Source organism: Bradysia coprophila, unplaced genomic scaffold, assembly GCF_014529535.1.
Source record: "Bradysia coprophila strain Holo2 unplaced genomic scaffold, BU_Bcop_v1 contig_138, whole genome shotgun sequence".
NCBI lineage: Eukaryota > Metazoa > Arthropoda > Insecta > Diptera > Sciaridae > Bradysia > Bradysia coprophila.
Window position 1 is genome coordinate 6799859 of NW_023503409.1, and position 23509 is coordinate 6823367.

Consider the following 23509-nt stretch of genomic DNA (forward strand, 5'->3'; position numbering starts at 1 on the left):
TGTGGATACAATTTGCAGACTGATACAATAGAATCTCGTCTCCGTTGCACAGGTATTTTTGCACACAAAAAAAGAGGCGAACAAAAAAAAATATTCTATTTTGCCGTGTCTTTCAATGAAAGAGAAACTCCAAACTTAAAAAATAGCGCTCGGGGTAGAAAAGAGATTTTCCATTAAATTAGAATTTCCGCTATTTTCAAAAAAAAAATAGAATGAGACCATTCCATTATATTGATATAGACTTAGTAACAATGCAAGTATCAAAATAATATATTCGATACTGGTTCATCGATTTTTCACAGCACGGTTGTAGGGGAATGTTTTACGCTGATGGATATTCCGAAATATTTGGTCCCACAAATTTTCAGTCAATTTTTGTTAGAATCATATTTTTCTGTGAAAACATTTTTCACATTTTCATTTGCACGTTTCTTTAGAAAACTTTTTTTTTTAAACGAAAAACCCGCTACAGTTTGTAACACTTATTTCTGTCTCTGGTGTCGTTCAGTAGTGTAGTGACACAATTACAACAAATAATTTCTTCAATAGTTTCTGTTTTATATAAACTGGCGATACTTTCGTCTGCACATTATACTATTTTTATAAACATTTTGATAATTTTTCGTTTTAATCTCAAATTCAATTTTTTTAGGAATTCTCCCTCTCGAAAACGGAGACCCGGAAAATACGTTTATCGTAAAAAAATTCTTCGTCTTTTTTTTTGCAGTTATATTTGAACTCGACCAATTTTCCGACAAGTCAAATCGATATTGAAGCTTGTCCATTAGACGACAAATGTATTATGTATAGCCGTGCAAAAATATCAATCAAAATCGAATCATATTTCTACATCAAATTAAATAAATAAATTGAAGAGACACAGAAAAGAAAAGGCAATTTTATAACATCGAAACAAAATATTTATAAAGAAAATCAATTCCATTTAATATCCGTACCGAACTAGAGGCCAACAACGACTATATATAATTTTGCGTGCAAAAGACTTGTTAACTGGCTGTGTGAGCTTTGCACTGTTGGAACATACAAAACCGAAACCGTCAAGAATTTTTCAATTTTTTTTTTCTTCCTATTTTATGTGTGCACTACAAAAGAGATGTAGAGATAAGACGAAGAATAATGTAAAGCAGAGACGAGAATGATATAATACTTATGTGTTAGAGAGTGGAGCATATATTTGTATTTATATGTTGTGGCACCAGAGAGTATCTAATAAATATTAGACGAAAGAATAGTTCAGGAAAGATTTACAGAATTTTCATGTTCAAGTCAGAGGATTGTTATTGGAAAATTGACTTCTCTAAATGCGAATATTGGCGCAGGTTTTGTCAAATGTATTAACCCACATGCAGTTTGAGTTTGACCTGACGAATATAGATCGTTTTCGTCTGGAAATTATCATTGCAAACACGTACAGCATGTGAAACTGATTTCATTATTTCAGCCAGTTCAGTAACTATACTTCTATATAAATATAAAGCCGTTCAGTTCTTCTGCATAAAAACATAATTCAATTAAGGAAATGTCCGAAAAACAGGAATTTAATTGAAAAACCATTCTATACATTTTACAGCGATGGAATACAAATTCATGACAGGTTGTTTGTTGGTTACGCGACCTGATATGTAGTATGTAGCACATAGATTTTCGTTTTAGTTGTACTAATAATATTATTTGCATTATACATTGCCTGGTCTTATGCGCGTAAAAGATAAAAATCGAATTTCATAGAGCATGCGCTGAATTTCTTCGTCAGCGATATCTCGCTAGACGGCAGTAAGTATATAAAAATTCTCTCGACCAAAATTCATATGTTTTTCTTGGTGGTTTTTATATGTGGTTTCCATTTATTTTCAAATTCACAAGTCCTAATATTTCATCTAGTTAATTCTGATATTTGAACCACTGAGAAAAGTAATAAATATTCCTCTCAACAACGCCTAATATAGATGTGGATTTTTCAATTCTCCAATCAACTGTGATATGTAATGTATAGTATATCATGCGCTGGTTGTATTGTATTTATACAGCCACTTTCTGCATCAGACGCACTGATACTTCTATTTCCACAATGAACACGAAATGTGAGGTAAACACAGTTTGCAACAGTTATTAGAGAGCTTAAAAGATGCATGTTGAAAGATGAGTAGTTTGAGTGTCAAACATAAGACCAAAGTTCATGGGTCACACATTTTGAATACTAGGTCACACCGGGTCACCCTTTAACTTGAGCACTAAATCAAGTTCTCAATGAACATTTTTCTCATGGAGGATGGAAGATGATCCTCACGGAAGTTGCGTGAAATGAACAAATTTTCATGTGGCTTATGACAATTAAAAATGAGTTGCTTTATAAGTCAAACGATTCGCAACAGTCGAACTTGTAGCTGTGTGTTATAGCATGTAGAAATACTTTGTGGTTGATGTTGATGAAATAACAAGAGACATACTTTCTGCCTAACGTTTACACAGTTTCTCTGGTTTCAATACAACGATATTCAACCGAATTACTTGGTTCTGGTTAGCTACGAACCGAAACCATAATTAAAACATTCGCTAACATTGCTGTCTTGTTCTTTAAAATCAAACGGTGTTGTCCGTTCAGTCGATTTCCCGACGAACTGGTGAGAAATATTTGTGATTTAACAGAAATATACTTACTTGAGCCAATTGTTCATCGAAAGCAGCTCTGCTTGGATTCAGGGCGCCGACTTCTAAGGTACACTACTCAAAAATTCATCGAGGCTGAGCCCCATTATCCCAACATATTCTAATCTCTTACATTTTAGTGCACTCTGTCATAAAGTTACTGATGTCAGGGGCTCATTTTCATGTGAGCCAACTTCATTATCTCGCTTTGTGTTTTCATGTGCTTTCATTTTTTCACAAGTCGCTTAGAAGATAATTTTGATTAATAACACTTATTTCAACAATAGTTACAATAGCCGAAATTCAAAATGGAAATCTTTCTACCGCAGTGCACGACAGAGCAAGGTTCTGAAAGAACCGGCTACGAAGTTTATATGAAAAAGGCAACTTACCGAAAACAAAATTCCGAATTTTCCTAAAAAACATTTTCTTCAAGTTTATTTCACACACAATCTGTACTGAGTGCGTTTATCGGTTTCGGTGTCACCCGCCTTCGTGGGTGTCTTAACCTGTTCTTTCAGAACCTTGCGACAGAGTAAGGTAAATGTATTCGTTCCATGTAAGGCTGTATACAGCCTTGGTTCAATGCATTTGTTAGTAAGCGTTTTGCACCAAAACAAAACGGCCTACTTATGAATTTGGTGGAAATCGAATGCTCTTCCCTGGGTTACTTTACTCTGCCGTGACCGCAGTGTCATTTTCATACAAGGAAGCGTTGAAATTTATTTTTCTCAACTCAGTGACGAAAAGTAAAACTTTCGTTGCCTTTTCTGAGAAAAACATTGTATACAACTCGGTGATAAATGATTTTTTAGGCACACGATGTGTATTGTCACACTCGGCCTACGGCCTACATCTAGTGCCTAAAAAAGCATTTATCGCTCGGTTGTATAAATTACTATTACGTATCTGTGGTGGACGATATATTTTAGGAAATTTCGCGAGTTGTAGCCCGAACGAAGTGATAAAAAGTGGAAAAGTAGAGTTTTCGTATGAATTTTGATGATCCGAGACGAAGCACTTAGGCACTTTCGCTTGTCGCACTCACTTCGTTCGGGCTACAACTCGCGAAATTGCCTAAAATATACCGTCCACAACAGATACGTAAATAACTTCCCAAAAACCCAAAAATTCCGACTTCATTACTGATGATAACTTCGTCGCACTTTTTCTCCGTCCAATATGAAAAATACTATTCGTACCACAGACTAAAAGTCTTTTTTAGCGTATTCGATTCACCTTCGGCTCTGTCACACGCTAAAAAAGACTTTTAGTCCTAAGCACGAAATGTACTATAACATCGTCAAACTCCGCACAGTTTAAATTTTGATTTAATTTTCATTTCAAACCAAATGTCAAATGTTTAAACAATTCTATTACATTGCCGAGTTGTATACTACTACAATATGAAATCAATGAAAAGAAATGACAGTGACATTACTGACATTTAGCTGGACGTGCGTGTTGTTGATTCGTGCTTGTTTTGTTATTATTTTTCCATTGTTTTTTGTTTTATTGAGAAAAAAATTACTGCAGTTCAAGATCACATTTTGATTTCCATTTTACCGACTAATGGTTTAGTCTGTTATCCAGATTGGTTGTGCACTTAGATGTCTAATTAAATTCAAGCGACTGTGTTGCAGCGAAACTATTTAGTCATAATAATAGCCAAAAGGTACAGTCGAAAGTTATAAATGTAAAAATGCCAACAAATGCATATTTATGTAACGCAAAAATTATTAACAAAAAAAAAGAAAATTATTAAAAAATTCTGGTTTTAACAATGAGTTCACTTCGAAATTCAAATGGGCTGAAAAAATCATTGCCTTTTGACCTGAAATTAAATCAATTTATTTTTCGAATATAAAAAGATAATATTAGGTATCGTTATCGTTAATTTGTAAATATGTATTACATGCTGATATTCAATAACGTGTGGTGGATCGACTATGCATTTGTATACCTATATTAACTTATAAATAGTACACACACACACGATATGATAAGAGTAGTAATGTGAGCATTTGTATAAATTACACATCTTATTGAATATCTTTCGATTTAAAACTTAATCGTCCAAGTATAAAATCCAACAATAGACTGACCAAGGTACACTTATCATTAAGGACTGAATTAACAGTGTGAGTAAATCGAAGGAATGTGCCGAGTTTTTCGTGAACTTTTTTTTAATCAATTCGATTCACAAAATATGACTATTCGGGACAATGAAATTTAAACCGCTTGTCCGTTGATCTATCCCCTAAGTCACCTCCAATTTGGAACAAATAACCAGAGTATGTGTTAATGTCTGTAATATTCTTCGAACAGCGTATGGAAAACAATGCTACGCTAATTACTTTGCGATGTAATTAAGTGTGTGACAATGGTATCTGTTAAACTTTACGATCTTGTCTTTTTTTGAGAAAGAAACCACATAACCTTGTTAGTGAAATTGAGAGTAAAAATGAAGTCGAATATTGTTGTTATCCATCTCTTTTAACACTTTTTCGCTAGTGGATTGGATGGGCGACAGTAGTTATCGAACAACCCATCTCTGTAGTGACTGCTCAGATACTGTGATAGTTCCATCATATTACGCAAAAAAGAGTTAAGAGAACTAAGTCTTCGACATAAATTTCCTATCCGATACCCATTCTTCAGGCCTTGGTCTGTTATCTTAACTTGATCGTTATCTGTTCCGGTGCGGCAGTTCAATTTCAGCTCAGGACACTTAGTCGTCGTAAAAAACATAACAATTACACCGAAGTGTGTACGGTGTAACAATTGTGAAGCTCTGGTACGTGAAAACCGATGGTTAAGTAAACAAAATTCTATTTACTCACGGTAACAGATATTGTAAAGGTTGATTTGTACGTATTGAAGTTCAATAACATATGTAGATCAATTATGCACTTGTGTAGTACACACGATATGTGATAAGAATGATGATGTAAGTGTTTGTATGAATGGAGACATCTTACGGTGTATCTTTCGATAGAAAAAACAGTCTGTGAAAGAATCTAATCCAATCGACAGGTTAAGCTTATCGTAAAGGACTTCTGGTAATGTAAGTACGGAGCGTAAGAGCCGGTTTTCGCTGAAATGTGAATGCGATCGGAAAAGTCTAGAGGTCACACACGATTAGATAATTAATCGTTTTGAGTCTCGTTTTAAAATGTGTTTGAATCGTGTCCGTAACAGGATTATTTGTATGAATGAAGCGACGAAAAGTGAGAGTTTAGAGAGTCATGCCAAAAAAGAGCTTCCAAGGCTGCCTTGTAGCTTTCCATTTTACGACATTTTTTATTCCAAATCCGAACAATCTAAGGTCAAGAAATGCGTATCTTCATTCACTTGTATACACAATAAACTGACCACGATATCAGTCAGCGTTTTACCTCATATAAAACCGAAAATAAATTTCTTGTTTTAAAGTTGTGAATGTGAAACGTAATGTGAAAGATAACATTTTTGTTGCTCTATGGCATTGCGTTGAAATGATTAACTCATCAAAACATTGAACTTGCGATAGTTTTTGCTTATTAAATATGAAAATGTAAGCTACGTCTTGCGGAATATGTCATTCTGAACCATACTAGGCTTAGAATGGCGGCGATCAAGGGTACATGTTGTTGTAACACCTCGTTTTCGGGACCTCTGATGGTACGATAACAATATGAACCGAAAGTGATAAACATTAGCCCAAAATTCACGTTTCAGTTGAACGAACCTATTTATAATTAAGCATTGGAAGCACTTACCAACGAAGTGATGATAACAATGACAAAATGTTATCATCCGTGATTTATGTACATGAATTCAATGTACTTGATACTTGAAAGATTTTTGCTTCAATTGTGCTTAACTGTAGGCTTGCCAGATTGACATAAAGATGAAAATAAGTCCCACCCATACGAACTTGCATTGAACTCCACATCAACATCATGGTTTCATATCTCAATTCGTTTTATAATTTTAGATGGCGATTCAGAGCAAATTAGCCCCGATACCGTCCACATGTATTCAGTACGTACATCCCTGGACCGATTCCTGTACGATAGCAACAGCTGGACTGATTCTTCAAGCAGCCCAAGATTCATTTCGGATCTATTCAGCTGTGTACACGGTAAGTTCATTGAACTGTCGCTAAATGTGTATGTCATCTCATGCTTTCTTGTAATTGCAGATGTCCCTTTTGATGCGATGTCGCATACCCAAAGCGGTCGATCTGAAACGAACGGTGCAGGGAATTATTCAGTCGACTGCATTTCTAACGACTAGCGCATTTTCGTACTGTTTCTTCCTGTGCATCATTCGACGCTTCTTTCGATATAATTTCTTCACCGTTTCGTATGTACCGGCATTTATGTCCAGCGTCTGTGCGTTACTGATTGAACGACCATCACGGCGCGGATTATTATCACTGTATGTATCGAACGTTGCCACAGAGACTCTTTTCAACATGGCTGTCTCTCGCGGAATGGTAACGCCAATCCGAAATGGTCAGGTGTGGATCTTTGGCATTAGTGTAGCCGCCATCATTTACTATTTCCGCAGCGGGATGCATCATCAGCATAATGATTCGATATTTGATATATTGCGATTCGTGCTTACTGACAGTGAAGAGTATAAACGAGTCGATCCAGCGAGAAATAACGAAGTGAATGATGATGAAGCCGAATCATTGAATCAACGTCAGGGGACCGTTCCTGCACGAGGAAGTGCGCCGAGAAGATTACCGTACATACTGAAAATGGTGCAATTGTACACATCGCTGGTGAACCGAGTAAAACAAATGCCGAAACATGAAACGTGTCGGCATCCAAATAGTTGTGCACACTATGTGCTGCATGGTGGCCTTAAAATGTTTTCCATCGGACTGGGAATACAAATTTCGCTTAAATTAGTATTGCAAATGACACGTCTGCTCGCCAATGGACCCAAATACTTAAAGACAATTTTCTGGACGAAGGACTCTCTCAAATTGGCCGTTTTCTTGGGAGGTTTTTCGAGTACATTTAGGGTAAGATTCGGAATTTTCACTTTATTCTTGGCTTCAGCACAATAATTGGACGTTTTTTTACCAGCTTATTTCCTGTCTCCTTCGACACATCACTGGAAAAGATAACGCACTCTACTCGATACCAGCGAGTCTGTTAGCAAGTTTATCATTTGCCAGTTATCCCGACACAACAGTCGCACTCTATGTAATGTGGAAAATGCTTCAGGTTTGAACTTTGAACATTGTGACGTTGGAGCATTTCAAAAACTTTCCATTTCAGATCACGTACAACATTGGTAACAGTAAAGGTAGGTTTATTCGGCGTTGTATTTCGATTTTTTTCATCTTTTAACGGATGAATGAACCTATTAGAGTTATCATGAGTAATTATTGCCTGAAAAATAACGAAAAATCCATTTCAAAAGGATATCTACCAACTGTGCCTCATTTCACATTCCTTCTGTATTGTGCCAGTACAGCAACTTTATTCCACGCCGCTACCTTAGAACCGTTAAACTTACGACCAAGTTACTGGAAATTCTTACACTCTCTGTCCGGTGGACGGTAAGTGAATAGAGTATGTCTACGGCATTCGAATGATTGATTTTAAAATCTTGAATAATTTACAGTGTGGCCGGAATGGATAGACTAGCACTAGACGCATATGGATTAGAAACTAGTAAACAATTGGTAGAAATGTTAAAGCGCACCAAAACGTCTATGCACGTCCGATTTACTTTATAGTTGTAAAATGAGTTGAGGGATAAACTTTAACAATTGTTGCTAAAGACACGGGTCAGAATAATTTTCTTTTTTCCATGGGCTGTTTTCAACTTTATTTGTTTTGATTTTGGATGGCGAAAAATATTTTTTGTTTTTGTTTTTATATTGAATAGCGCGCATATCGTAGATTTTGTACATAAGAGTCATTTTATCGGAATACAGAAACCAACAATAAAATACTAGACAAAGTCGTGTTTTTACTACACTATAGCAGAGAATCTGTAGAAATGGAGAGCAATTCGAGAAAATTCTCTTCCAGCAAACTTGGCTCTGTTAACGAAAAGGATTCAAATCGACATTCTTTACTCAAACTGGTAGTCTTAAGAGTCTTAAAGCCTCTTATGAAGAATTTTATTTACCAAAATTTAGCTGAATTTACAGAAAAGGATTTTCGGTAAATTGTCGATAACTTTCGGTAATGTCAGTAAACAAATTCCTAATGACAGGCCATGGGTAGGAACCCTATTCACGTTAAAAAGAATCCGTTTCAGATAAGAACTTCTGGAGGAATGTCGATTTGTATGTATGAGTTTCTATGCGTTTCTAAGCGTTTTCATAGCCTTTTGAAGTAGTCGCTTCAATTGTTGCAGTGATATTTTCCATCTGCTAATTTTGCGACTACGTCAGGTGCCTCCTAGCCTTTTGAAGTAGTTGCAAAAAATATTTTTCCTTGTACGAGTTTTTCAACTACTTTTGCAGCTACTTCAGGAGGGTACCTACGTCTTACCTCAAAAAATAATATTTTCAAAACAAGTGACGAAAAGTAGGACTTTCCGTTGCCTTTATTGCGAAAAACGTTGTATACAACTCGACGATAAATGCTTTTTTAGGCAGAAGATGTGTATTGTCACACTCGGCGTACGGCCTCGAGTGACAGTCTTCACTTCTAGTGCCCAAGAAAGCATTTATCACTTGGTTGTATAAATAACTATTTTCACCTGTCACAGACGGCAAGCATATTAACACTTTTACTATTCAAACTATTACTTCATTTGATCGATGATTTTCATATATTGATTTCAGAAATCTATTCCTTCATTTGTTTTAAACATGCTTTTTGCTATTTAAGACTTCATTACTCGGCGCATGTCGTTTATTCTTCCTGTCGTTGTCGATAACAGATGACAGCCGTCTGTAACAGGTTAAACCATAGCACTGAACAGCTTTGTTTAGTGCTATGGTTAAACAATATCAGTTCATCGAAAATTTTAATTCAACGCTGGTCATTGCCTGTGTCAATGTGCTCACCTAGACAAAAAGCATATTAATCCAATAGGACAATATGTATGTAATTACTCGAACATCTGCTGGAGTAATAGCACTGAATATAAAAGCGGCGTTTACATAAAACTGTGTCAAGTCGGGGAAAGATAACACTTCACTCGTCGGGTTATCTGTTTATAATCCCAGCTCAGCGATATCGTAATAATATCCATATGACAAATAGAAAAAAACTCAGAAATCGATAAATTGAAACTAACGCGACTGACTATAAGATGCTCATAGTTTCGGTAATAAGTTTTCTGATTTGGGCACAGTTCGGTGAGTGAAATATTTTATCGATTCTCTTTCACTGGACACAAAAATTTATCATTTTGTAAGATTTCTGTCGTGCCACTTTCGGGAAAATCGAACCTGGTGCACTGTGTCAAATAGTTGCGCCGCTTAGTCCTGGATTTGGGTCAACTGAGGAACAACTGGTTTCAGCTGTGGAAGAATTTGGATTAACACCACTGATTAATTCTTACATGTATAATGTGTCTGGTCCCGATTCCCAGTATCCGTGGTACTCTAATTCAGACAAATTTCGTGCTGAGGACTTGCTTTCAGCCATTCTAAATCCCAATGTGAAGGTAAAAAACAATTCGGTTCTTTTACTCTAATTTGCCTAAATAACCTATATAGGTAATCTGGTTGGTCAATGGTGGATCCGGGGCGTATAGAACATTGGATCATCTCTCTGCTATGTTACCTCCACCTCCACTGCGGATTGCTCCCAAACCAATAATCGGATTCAGTGCTGCAACTCCGATTTTCACATTCTTGCAGCAAAAATATAATTGGACGGGAATAGTTCATGGTGCTTTATTAGATCTGATCGTCTGGGGTTATTATGAAAATTCCACCGAGATTACAATTGAACCGTTAAAAGATCTTCTGTTTGGTAACGCTAATAATCAAATTATTCTTCCTGTGCTAAGGCGAATCGACAGTGGTGCTCATTTCGATGTTCCATTGGTAGCGAATGTTACAGGTGGTAGCATAAGACAAACAGTTCTCAGCATGGGTACATCATATAAGGTAAAATGTCAGTGTCAGTTGAGAAGGTTCATATTGAACATTAAAAAATCAATCCAATGGTTAGCCTGTACATTTTTACAGCTCAATGCAACCAACAGAATCTTATTTCTTGAGATCTCTGAAGGAACAGCTGATTCTGTGAATGATTTTATGGACGCTCTATTGTTTTCCGGTACATTTGATGGGGTAAAAGCTATCTTATTCGGAGATTTCATGGCAGATCGTAACGACCCTCCGACATTTGTTGAATGGATTTTAAATCGTCTGGCTACAGAAGGAAGAGTAAAATCACCGATATTCAGAGTTAATGGATTGGGTCATGATACGACTAATCATCCAATACCTTTCAATACACCAGTTGCAATTACACACGAGTCAGATTCGATGTATTCGCTCACTGTTAAATTTTAACGATGAACAAATGAACATTGGCCTTGAAAATTGTATTTCCGTTAAATAAAAAAATGTCAACGCGCTGAGCGGGTAATGAGTGAACTAAACCACAGCACTGCTCCTAGCATGAACACTAAATTGACAAGTGTCAAATTTGGAGGGTTTAGTAATAAGAGCAGCCGCTGAGGATTGGTTGTATTAACTCATAAAACGAAAACAAGTCTTTACAAAGAAACGAAGTGCCTAGCGTGATTTCATCAGCCTAAGAATTTTTTCTATGATCATGCACAATTCACAACGTAAGTGCGATTCAGAATTTGAATTTTGGGTGAATCAGTGGATGAAATAGCCATTCAAAGAAGACACTCAGTCTTGGTACTTTGCCTCAGGATTCGGAGAGATTTAGACAAAGCTTTCTATGTGCTGCTAAGAATTTCGCGCAAAAGTCCTAGGTTTTTATAGTAATAAATGAATCTCGCTCCGTCCGAGATTCGTACTCTAGGATAGGAACCTCGCGCCCAAACAAGTTTTTTTGAAATCATCGTAATTTTGGAAATGGGTGCGAACTCGATGTAGAATGTTTTCTAAGACAACAAATATTCTTGGACAACACTTTACACCAAAGTTCGCATTCATTTCCAATTTTTACTTTCTCTGGAAACAATCTAGAGCATGTTTGCCCCCATTTTCAATTTCTCGGAAAGCACTCTACATCTATACATACTATGTAGTACATAGAGTTCGTGATCACTTCCAAAATTAGGAAGATTTGAAAAAAAAATGTGAGGGCACGAAATTCCCACCATAGAGTAGGATTCTCGCTCTATGCGAAATCTCCCTATACCAACTGTGACAGTAACATCTTCAGTACTATTAACAGTACAGTCATGAGAGGTGAGTTTGTTTATATGAAATCGCTATGTCCTCCGCTCCATACAAAGTTTGACATTCGACCATACCTTGTGTTGACATTCATTGAGTATGGAGCGGAGGAACCGCTATTAGATTTTAAAGCTTTAAAATTTTCAACTGGATATTTTCGTCTCTCTTAGAACTTTTACTCTATCTCAACTCAAATTAGTCAAAGGTTGAATCAAAACAATAAATTTAGGTCACCTATGGACGTAAATTGAAAATAGTGCAAACATTTTCGGATTATTTTTGTCATTTAAACAAATGACGGGCACACATTCTTGGCTTTTCTTACAAGCCGGCTCTGTAAATCTTAGCTCAACGCACACACGAATTGATTCGCAAAAAGCAGTTTCCTTCTAGGCGTATACGTATACATAAATCATTTGTGGATATAGATGTGTTCGATGTGTATAGGAGAGGAAAAATTCACGACTTCATACAAATGTTATAAATATCGAATGCACTACGTTCGTTCTTTTATTCAAGTGGAAATTGTGGAGCAATGCAGTAGTTAAAAAAAAAGAAAAGAAATTTTAAAATTCATTACTATTATACCTAGTTCAATAATATCTATGACATGAGAAAATAATTATATTTTTATTTGATTACTACCGTATAACTTAATTACAACATTTCATTTTTATTGAAATTCGTCAACATGATGAAAAGCAGAAAATGAAAAAAAAATATTTCACGTACGCCTGAGTGATATTATTACATTTATAAATTCTTCTATGCCAAATGTATCGCAGATTTATTTTTTTATTAATGTCCGTCGCAATGAGATCGGAATTTCATTGAGATTAAATTCAGAAAATCAGAACTAGTTTCCGTCAACTTATGCAGATATATGAAGAGTAAGGCTTCGCGATTAAATTTTTGTTTTTATTCCTAAAATATAAAGTCTAAAATGGACAGATGAAGTTACGAACGAAGAAAAAAAAAATAGTTTTCAACTTTCAATGGCCTCACCCATTTTCGGGTTTTGTAACGCGTCATTGTTGGCAAACGTTTTGTTAAAATTTCATTCCAAAACGTTTCGCTTGGAGTCTCGATTAAATAATTTTGACTTGTTTTCTAAAGTGAAAAATAATATGGAACGTAAATGAGTTCAAATTTGTTATTTGTTCGATTTATGCATTCAGATTTGTACATAGTCTAATGGCTGTAAATAGGTGAATTTAAGACGTCATCATCATCAAACCATCATCGTCGAAAATGTATTTGTCAATTTCTTTATGTTGTATAGCATGTTTGTAGTGGTCGCGCAGTGTTGGTAGAAACCACTATATGCATGCATGTGTGTGTGTATACAATACCATTTTTAAGAGAGATAGAGAGAGAGATCGACTATTAGATACATACACTACCAAAGCTGAGCTCACACGCATTATTTCAATTACGCACAGCAGACGGCCATTTTTTGAATTGTTGAATTTTTCTTCCTCTGTCCATCAATATGAATTTATGAAAAATAAGCTTTAAACTGGTACATAAAATTGTGAGAGTTGCAAAGAAATAACCATAAGTTATGCGAAAATCTCAAGCGAATAAGAAATTTGTACAATTTTCAAAATCGTCTTGATTTCAATTCGATTGAAATTTTTTCTTTTCTTGGAACCGCAATTGTTAATACATCGGGTGAGCAATATACATGTTACAGTATGGGTTCAGCTACCGTATCCGAACCCATACATAATAACATTGTTCTGGTATATCATTATAAAGAAGTGCATTAGTGTGTGTAGCATTTTGGCTTCGTATTAGTTTTATGGGCTTCATATTTTTGCTGCTTTGTTACGAAAGAGAAAAAGGATAGTTAACAATGCCAAATTTTACTTCAATGGTACATACTACACGTATACACTCACTGTGTGAGTTGTAAAAAAAAAGTTAATTGATAAACTTTGTGACATACGATCTACAACCGAGAGGTTATTTACATATCTGGATGCATACAGTTTGAATTTCATTCTCTTATGTTTGACCCTACGTATAACTGTTTGCAATTAATTTTCTCTCTGAAATAACGGTTTTTTTTTTGGAGAAGGCGACGCTACTACTTGTCATTACTTAATGTTTCATTCTTTTATTCAGAGACTAAAATTCAATGATTAAAACCTCTTATCTTCATACATTCGCGACATGAGGTTAGACAAATGATGAGCGAAGCAATATTTTATGCAACATAGGCACTTTTCCAAATAATAATGTTCTAAATGCACACGAAAGAGAATATCACGATCCATCGGAATAAAATTCTTGTCTTTCCTTTCTACCAGAATGACAGATTCATCGAAACTTAACGAAACGGCCGAAGATTTAGATCTTGAAGACGGTGAAATTGAGTCCGACAATGATGAGGCAGACATCATTATCACAGAAGAAAAAAACTTGCCGCCACAAAATAATGCGGCTCTTACGGCCAAAAATCCATTCGCACAAAATCCCAAAACCGATGCTACGTCGTCACCGGTACATAGGGCCAGAGATGGTGTAAAAGGAGATAAAGCAGCTGATGGTCAGTCTTATTATTGTTACAAGTTTAGGGCATGCCATAACGGGAAATTGATTTTTTTTTTCAGATGATTGGATGGGTGATGTGGAAAATGCTATAGCCATGGCACTAAAAAAAGATGGCATTGAACCTCCTGCACCGAAGTTACAAATTCGGTCCAACGACAATGGGAAGAAAACTGTGGAACCGGAGCATCAAAGCAGTAAAGGGAAAAAACGAAAACGTCGTCGACTCGAGAAAGATATAGCAAAGAAAGAGGAATTAAAAAAGGTAAGGACAGCAGAGAGGAAACTCCGCTCGACCGGATGGTTTTAGTATAACAGCAATTTCCTTTACAGAAACTCAAAATGGTTGAAGAACAAATTGATGGTAAACCGGACATTGATCAATCTGAGGAAATGGATGAATACGAAATGATGTGCATACGAGGTGCAAGTCCACCACCTGCTTCGCATCCGTTAATGCCTTCGAAAAATTCTGGTCCCCGGATGGACGATGAACCGTTTTATTCGGATGAAAGTTATTCTTCATATGACAGTTACGAGGATCGAATTCAGAAGCGAAGAGTAAAAGACAGACGAGTCAACCGTAACAAACGGGACATTAAAAGGCGACGTGATGATTCAGAAGTAAGTGTTTTCGCTGGGTTAATTGAAATGGAAAATATTTCTAAACAGAAAATCATAAAAACTAAGGATGATCGGCACGAAAAACGGGGTCCTCGCAAATTGGAACTCTGCAAGTTCTATCTGATGGAATGCTGTGCCAAACGAGACAAATGTCTGTATCTGCACGGTGATTTCCCGTGCAAATTCTACTACTTGGGCATGAAAAACCACGACCAAGACAATTGTAAATTTTCACATGGAAAACCGTTGACGGATCAGATGAGAAACATTTTACTGAAACATTTAGAAACGGCGCCCAAGGAGATATTGGGCGACTTTCCGAGATTAAAGACGGAGACTGCAATGAATATGTTGAGCGTGCAACATCAAAAATTGTTGAAAGAATTCGGAATGGAGGCACCAATTATAAATCCCAATGCTCAAGTCACTCCACGAATACCGTCTCTTATGGAGGTGGCTACCAAGCAACCAAAACTTAACGCTGATTCGATCAATCAAATGCAACGACATATCGAGAAAAATCCTCAAAATCCGTTCAGTGACCAGTTCAACCGGAAAGACATAAACGAAGCGAATGCTTTGAGTTCAAATCCAGCCATTAAATCGAAATCTGGCAAGGCACGAAAGACTCGTTGGTGTGATACTGGTCCGGTCATTTCTCCGCAGCATCAACCACAAGTCATTCAGAAGAAACTACTTCCACTTCAGCCAAACAATCCCATTGTACCGAAAACTAACTCCAATGCAACCGGTGCCGAAAGCTATCTCAGCTTAAAGCATTTGGACGGAGTCATAACAACGGAACAAATTGAGAAATTAACGTCGATCGGTATTGAAAACATCGATCAAATGAATCAGTTGACCGTTGCCCAATTAAATGAATTGGGACTGAGTGTTGCCCAAATAAGTGAAATTCAATTGAATGCATTGAACATGCAGAAGTTAGGCCTGACGAAAAAGCCATCATCTACGACTACCACATTTACACCATCAAGTCAAGCATCAGCCATCGTTGCTCCTAATGACGAATCCGAAAGTGCTGGCGGTTCGGGTAGTGGTGACTTGTTTTACAGCGATTTCGGAGTGGGTGGCAAAGATCTGGACATGCGAATACCACAAGTTGCTTCGGCTACAGTTCCAACAGTGACCAGGTACGTCCCACTTCTTTTCCATTTGCAGTTCACAACATCTAACACGGATCTTTCCCATTTCAGTTCAATACCATCAAATTGTAGCCAGGACATCGATATGAGAATTTTATCCTCTCCACATTCATCGACAAAGTTATCGACCGGAGTGTCAGTTGACGAAGAACTACGGGCTAAGTCTCCAACTTTAACCATATCAACGATTGCTTCTCCTGACCATCAACCATCTCAGGCCAATGTTGTTACGGCACTGTTACCACCCGTTCCGCCACTAACATCATCGCCTGTCATGTCAATGCTGAGTAAAGCGCAGAACAGTAAGATTTCATCGACACAATCCATGTTTAGTGATTTGGGCTCCAGTGACACGTCGTCCAGATCCGGATTGTTCGGTGACAGTAAACCGCCAGCCGTTATGGATTATCATATGCTGGACTATTCGCAGTATTTAAAAGATTCGAATATCGATTTGGAAAAGACAGATTTGGAAGACTTGAATGGTGAGTGTTCTGTGCCGATATAGACGGAAACAATGGAAACCGGTGAGGGTAGCAACTGGGTACTACAATTTCATTTTATTTTTGCAGTTGATGATGAAGCAGCAGACGATGAGACTAATAATTTAGTTGTCGAAGATGAACCGGCTTTACAAATTGATGAATCATGGTGCTCAGAAGATGATGGCGATGGCGAGAAAAATCATGAGGTAAATGAGACGAGATATTCCAATAATTCCCAGATATATTCAATTCCTTTCTCGCTAACTGTAGGCTCCGAATGTATACGATAATCCAACGAATGATGCTTGTGACGACAAAACAAACGTCAATTCCAAATCAACCGTGGTTAAGGACATTGAGGACAGTCGAACGGATTCGGATACTGTATCGTCCAGAAACGAACCTCCTTTTTCAATCAATGTCGACTTCAGTATGATGAATGATCCGGCACGTTTCGAGAATCGTCCAACCACCGACATTCTCGATACACAATCACTTCTTCCCGCTGTTTTCGATAAATTCACATTGCCATCGAGTAAAATCGAAAAGATTGATGTGGCGAAGTACCTATCGCAGCGGGAGCAAGATAATCAAAAGACTGACGACGACGACGATGATGATGATGACTACGAAACGATGTCCAGTGGCATTGACGATGCATTGACGGATTATATCGTTGGCAAGGATCGTACTCGTGATCCGCGTAGCAGTCTATCGTCGATGGTGGAAAAGGTTACTAGAGAACTGCAGAATAAGCAGAAGCCGTTCGAGTTCTTCAGCCGGCATATACCGGAAACAAGTCATCCGACACCTGAATCCTTGGATGTTAAGTCTGAATCATCAAGTACATCAAAGCAGCGTAGTAGTATTTATGAGTCTTCACGATCACCTTTACATGACGATCATACGGGTATGACAACAACAAAAGATAAGGACATGCGACTGTCGTCATTGTTTATGGATGATACGTCAAATGGTAATTGTTTCTGTGATACGTTCCCAGTACAGTCTTTAATCCGCGACATTACTCTAGGGGACGTTGATTTCCGATTGCCATTCAAACCAGCCAACTTCTTACCAGCTACCGAAATTGATGCATCTGAAGCATCGCACGCTCATATCGAGTACAAGGTAATTCTTTGCCATACACATAATGTGTTCGCGTATCACAGCCAATTCATTTTCCAGGTGCACGAAGTCGATATACCCAAGCCGGACTTCACGGAAATTCGTCGCAGCATCAACCAAACATTTGATGACATCCTCGATCCACGACTGCGGAAAATATTTAGCCAACGACCGGCCGAATCAACTAAATTTTCATCACAAGAATCTTCACCGAATGCTAACAAAGCCGAACCATCGCCTGATTCATCATCAAAACAACGCGTCGATCCACGGCGTCGTAATGCACCGAATGACGCGGCTGTTGAAACACCAGACGCGTTAGCGACATTACCGACTAATCCTGCATCGACCAACCTCGATATACAAACTATCTTACAGACATCCGAATGGTACAAAAATCTTAGCTCAAAACAGAAAATTATGGCCAATCAGCAATTGGCTCATTTGTCCGGCGTACTAAAGAAATTCCACGTGGATTGGACGCCGAACAAAGTATTCGATTTGAGTATCGTTATGCAAAATCCATTACTCGGACAAGTGCTTACTAATTTAGGTATTTATGTTGACGAAAACGGCCAATTCGTTAAATTTACACAAACGAATGCACAACCACCTCCACTAATGCAGCAATCCCAATTGGGGAATAATATGGATTTTGGAATGAATCCAATCGGGGGTGCGAATATGGGAATGGGTGTTGACATGATGAATCTACCGGTTATGGGTATGGTTGGTGGTGTTCAGGACTTTAATCAGCCCCAAATGAGCATGTTGCAACAGCAACCGCCACCGAATACAATAGCCCGATTTATGGGGCCAGCTGGCATGTCGATGCCAATTCGGCCGCCAAATTTTATGGGCGATGTGCGTCCGGGTTTATTAGGCGTAGCACCGGGAATTCCGTACAACATCTTCGACGGACAGCGCAGTGGACCGAATCCAATGTTTGATCGAGGTCAAGGCGGCGGAGGAAATTTCGATCACAATTTCCCCAACTTCGACGGCAACGATAATAATCGCTTTCCAGGTAGATTCGATCCGATGCAACCGGATCGTCGCAATCGAATGGACAACGAACGATGGCAACAGCGCGGAGGACGGAACTGCGGAAGTAACAACCGGAACAACCCGAATCCGATTCGAAGAAATATGAACTACGACAGAAGACCGAAAAAGAACTAGGAGGGAGGCGGAGTTGTTTCGATCAGGTAGTAATAATAATGAAATCGGGAAACACGAATGTGATATTAAGTTACTAATGTTTCGAGAAAAAGAGAAAAACAAAAACAAAATGAAACGAGAAAATGGACGTTGACATTCATGAGAATCTTATTGTGACCTTTCCACACAGTAAAATATCATTGCTTAGGACTGGTGTTGTTGAGGACAGTTTTTAGTTCTTTGACGCCACCATTAGAAATATCCTTGCTGTAAATATCAATAAATCTTAGAAAATCGAATTAAATTGTTAATTTCAGACCAGTTAAATATTTAAAAAGAAGATTTCCGATCAAATTTGGTTTTTAAATGCTTTGGAAGACGTAAATTTTTGGCTAGGCTAAACATTGTTCAGTTCGTTCATACACGCAGACATTCGACGTTATAGCTTTAAACAAAAACTTTATCTTTTTGCTTCCGTAAAATTGTTGTGTGTCAACCCTATGTTCATCCGTAGCGAAAGACTCTTTCCGTCCGTACTACACATTTCGTTTTTCACTCATACGCTTTCGAATTTACGGTTGACCAGAAGAAAAAGAACTTTTTTTTCCATTGTTTACTATACTGCTACTACGAGCCACCATCACACTCATTCTTAAAAGTAAAAACTTGTTGGCATAAATAAACTAGTGGCAACAAAAATGCTGTTAACACTCTCTTTGTACCTTTTTTTTCATCATAATACACTTTCACCGAAAATTCATTCGGTTTTATACTAAATTCAGTCTTATTGTTGATCAAATAAATGCAGGTGGTTTATTTACTTAATTAGCTGGAATTGTTGGTCAATCCAATTAAGGTGGCGAGAAATTGGTTTGTGCATTTTCTGTCACACCGACCGAAACATTCTATTTTGTTTACAGGTTCATGATTCATATGCTTCAGGTATGCGTCTCTAGGTGATCATTACATGCATCATGAAATGAATGGTATGAATGTTAAGCTAAATGCTGGTATAGCCCATGTTTGAACAATTTAACAGCAAGAATAAAGATTTAAAATTTAGTTGGAGCTATGATTGGTTGCACGATACGATGAAAATGATGGTGAGTAAAAATAGCCAAAACAAGTTGATCGACCTAGCATTTTTCGTTCCTATAAGCAAATCAATTGGAAATAAAACAGAAAATTGTGCTTTACAATATCCAACTCTTAGTTCCTCTGAAAATGATAGAAACATCGATTCCTTTAAGAAAAAGACTGTATGTTCGTCAGGCTGGCCTTGGAGCAAAAGAATTCTTTCGCATGAGGCTAGTATCCAACTTTACATTACAAACGGTTTCAACTGTAGAAAGAAACTAGGTCGAGAATATACCAGAATTTTGACTTTAAATTAAAAATAAGATTCCGTTCAGCTGCTCAGAATATTGTTTTTCACACCTAGGACCAAAAAAGTGCGCCTTCAACTCGTTATGGAAACTTCTCACACGCTAAAATAGTTATTTGTGTGTCTGTTTTGGACGATTGATTTTAGACACTTAAGACAGTTACACGCGAAAGTGCCGAAAATCAGTCGTCCAAAACAGATACTTAAAAAAAATCATATAAGGGGCTGAAAACCAGAGAAAAATCTCAAAATTACCTCATTTTCGGTCCCGACACGGGAAATATTCTAAAAGACTTTTTGTTCTACTAAATATATATTTATGTTATCAATCGAAGTAGTGCCTTCATTTCATATAATTTAGGTGAAAACACCTGCTTGACATAGACAACAATCCTGAGTTTTTTATAAGTTTAGAAAAATCTATTCTTTGTCCTTTCACAAACGGCAAGCATAAACATAAGTATCATTTAATTATTCAATCATCAATCTGTTACTTCTCCTCCACGAATTTTTTGCTTATAGCTCACGTTAGGATGTGTTTATTTTTCATAACGCAGGCGATAAAATAGCCATTTTCTCCCCTCAGCTGAAACTTCGGGGCCTTTGTTGTGAAAAATTATTTATCACATACGCGTGGTGTTCGGATGTCAAAATTACTTCACTAGAAGTTTAATTCAAACATTACACTTCAGGTCTATGTTGTTGTCTCGTTTTCGCTTATGTGATAAAATAGAGTACACACTTGTCACTATCAGTCTCGGCAAGCCTCGACTTCTTCGTGACAAGTGTGTGATATATATTATTACCCAAGGGAAGAAAAGTAGGAAATTTCATTTTCCCAGGTGACTGACTTATGGCCCTCGCTACACTCTGGCCATCAACACCATTGAAATGAAATTTCCTACTTTTCTTCCATTTCTTCCAATAACTATTTATAATGTTCATAACTGATTAAATAGCCGATGAAACAGTTATTTGTTCAACTAGGGAAGAAAAATTGGAAATTGCATTATTTCTGGGGTGTTGTTCACCTGAAAAAATACAATTTCCAACTTTTCTTCCCGTGTTAAACATAACGCTTTTTTACAACAAAGGCTTCCGAAGTTTCAGCGGAGAACAGAAAACGAGTATTTTCCTGCGTTGTGAAAACAGTATTTGTTCACCAAGAGAAGAAAAATTAAATGTTGCATTTTTTAGGGTGTCTTTTGTGGCCAGAACGTACCAAGTGCGAAGTGCCAAAGATCATCCAAGAAAACGCAACTTTCACATTTATTAGCAAGGTAGTAGCTGGACACATAATATTTCTCAATATAATGTCAGCAGAAGTTTTTGAGATAATAAAATGACTATTTCCTCACCTGCGTTGTGAAAACTGGCTTAACACAATTCATCGGAGATAATGATGCCATTGCTGACAGAGAAGAAATTGCTCATACACTGTAGATATATAGTTGGTTTTGTGTAGTGCTTCGGAAGCACTTCCATAAGAAGTAAGAATTATTTTACAACTGCGAGGATTGTAAATCTTAAAATGAGAAACTTTCGACGACTTTGCATGTAACGCATAGTAACTTAGTAGTGAGAAAAAGTCCCTTGTTTTATTGTTAATGACCTCTGCTCGCTCCGTATTACACAGAAGCTTTGAATTTCCTTTTTTTCTCGTTCTAAGTTACGAATACATTCCGATGTTGCAGAGATTAAAGCCAGGTGAAGATTGAGGTTAGCGCTTCTCGGAAATGTTCAGCGAAAGTTTTGAAACCTTGCAAAAAAAAATTTAGTAGGTTGAAATCCTGAGCACTTGGCAAGTATAAGCCTAGAATATGACGTTACTGTTCTCTGCAAATTCTGGAGAGCATTTTAGTGAAGATTGATATTCTCTCTAGCAAACAAACTACTTTTATTAAGGTGTTGAAAAAATCAAGTAGAATTTGGAATTTACATGTAAATTACAGCGTAGTCAGTCAAAATGTAATATAGTGTTTGTATTTACAATACATAGAAATAAGGTGTGACACAGAGAGCTGAGACTTTGTTTGCTAGAGAGAGTATTGAATCTATTCTTAAAGTATAGTATACCTAGTGTAGAACTAGCATTTATATAATGTAAATCGGTTTTAGTTTCGTAAAATTCTCCTCCGGTATATTGAAACTATTCCGAATACAGAACTGACCTAGTCCCAAATTTGGTAATAGTAGATTCAATATTCCGAAGGTACAAAACTTTGTTTTACCTGGAAAACACGCTAATTCCAAGGTTGGTGTTATCTAATACGCAGAAAAAATCAAGTTCAAACGAATACACCAAAACAAACAAACAGAGCATAATTGCTCTTCCCTTTCCCATGGATCGCGTGAAGCGAAAGTGGAGATGAGATGCTGTTTCGACCTCCGGATACAGTGGCGGTCAGAGGTTAGCGTGGTCTAACCATCTTCAGTCATTTCCACTGGTCCGTTACACTAGCCGAAGGCGAATGTTATAACCCCAAGTGTCTAAATAAACATTTGGACGGAGGTGAATACGCTATTTTATCTACCGACTGCGAAATAATAGCACTTTTTCACTTCTATTATTTCATCTAGGTAGATAAAAGAATTAATCAAGAATAGGCATGGATGCTTAGCTAAAATAAATTGTAGCCTACATTTGTGTGTTTCGTATTTTATTTTTCGATGACCACGAATGTGTTGGTTTTCAATAATAGTTATTTATCTACCAAGGTAGGTATGAAGGTATTTTTTCGCACTAGATGTCGATTGTCGACCCGAGGCGAAGCCGAGGTCGACAAGACGTCGTGTGCGAAAAAATACCGGCATACCTACCGTGGTAGATACAACGTTTTTCGCAATTTCGGGCCATAATCACCTTTCCAATGCAAAACATGTCCTACATTTTGTTCCAAAATTCTTGTGTATACAGAAATTCATTTGAACGATCAAGAAGGCTGCATTATAATACACATTGCAATGTGATGTAAAGCGA

The 23509-nt window shown here is 37.2% G+C and overlaps 4 protein-coding genes across 14 annotated transcripts in view; 3 read left to right on the forward strand and 1 right to left on the reverse strand.

The window, feature by feature from the left end:
* The window catches only part of LOC119073784 (calcium/calmodulin-dependent protein kinase type II alpha chain), a 44928-nt gene extending 43828 nt beyond the window's left edge, over positions 1-1100 (reverse strand). For 3 of the 4 annotated variants that reach the window (XM_037179507.1, XM_037179494.1, XM_037179471.1), the window contains exon 1: positions 957-1100. The gene's annotated coding sequence lies outside the window, so the exon portion shown is untranslated. The remainder of the gene's footprint in view (positions 1-956) is intronic. The other variant, XM_037179469.1, reaches the window with a different exon arrangement.
* Positions 1101-4093: 2993 nt separating this feature from the next.
* Positions 4094-8631, forward strand: LOC119073789 (transmembrane protein 135-like). Of its 4 annotated transcripts, none has more exons than XM_037179513.1 (7): positions 4094-4342; positions 6647-6793; positions 6854-7690; positions 7755-7895; positions 7950-7977; positions 8095-8233; positions 8299-8631. In XM_037179513.1, the coding sequence occupies exons 2-7, from the start codon at positions 6647-6649 to the stop codon at positions 8411-8413; spliced, it is 1407 nt and encodes a 468-aa protein (XP_037035408.1). In that variant the 5' UTR covers positions 4094-4342; the 3' UTR covers positions 8414-8631. The 4 variants fall into 4 exon arrangements, with proteins under 4 accessions (XP_037035408.1, XP_037035411.1, XP_037035412.1 ...); XM_037179516.1 differs by lacking the exon at positions 4094-4342 and adding an exon at positions 4789-4808; XM_037179517.1 differs by lacking the exon at positions 4094-4342 and adding an exon at positions 5444-5464.
* A 1171-nt stretch (positions 8632-9802) lies between these two features.
* On the forward strand, positions 9803-11194 carry LOC119073790 (putative carboxypeptidase RC0549). Of its 2 annotated transcripts, none has more exons than XM_037179519.1 (4): positions 9803-9994; positions 10055-10305; positions 10358-10766; positions 10835-10956. In XM_037179519.1, exons 1-4 carry the CDS (start codon positions 9949-9951, stop codon positions 10864-10866), a joined length of 738 nt encoding a protein of 245 aa, XP_037035414.1. In that variant the 5' UTR covers positions 9803-9948; the 3' UTR covers positions 10867-10956. The 2 variants fall into 2 exon arrangements, with proteins under 2 accessions (XP_037035414.1, XP_037035413.1); XM_037179518.1 differs by having other exon boundaries at positions 9808-9994; positions 10358-10753; positions 10835-11194.
* Positions 11195-12545: 1351 nt separating this feature from the next.
* LOC119073791 (protein suppressor of sable-like) lies at positions 12546-19449 on the forward strand. Of its 4 annotated transcripts, none has more exons than XM_037179521.1 (10): positions 12546-12918; positions 14344-14582; positions 14647-14849; positions 14918-15208; positions 15275-16359; positions 16423-16856; positions 16944-17062; positions 17127-17832; positions 17890-17987; positions 18045-19449. In XM_037179521.1, exons 1-10 carry the CDS (start codon positions 12902-12904, stop codon positions 19164-19166), a joined length of 4314 nt encoding a protein of 1437 aa, XP_037035416.1. In that variant the 5' UTR covers positions 12546-12901; the 3' UTR covers positions 19167-19449. The 4 variants fall into 4 exon arrangements, with proteins under 4 accessions (XP_037035416.1, XP_037035415.1, XP_037035417.1 ...); XM_037179520.1 differs by having other exon boundaries at positions 12547-12756; XM_037179522.1 differs by lacking the exon at positions 12546-12918 and adding an exon at positions 13023-13236.
* The last annotated feature ends 4060 nt before the right edge of the window (positions 19450-23509 follow it).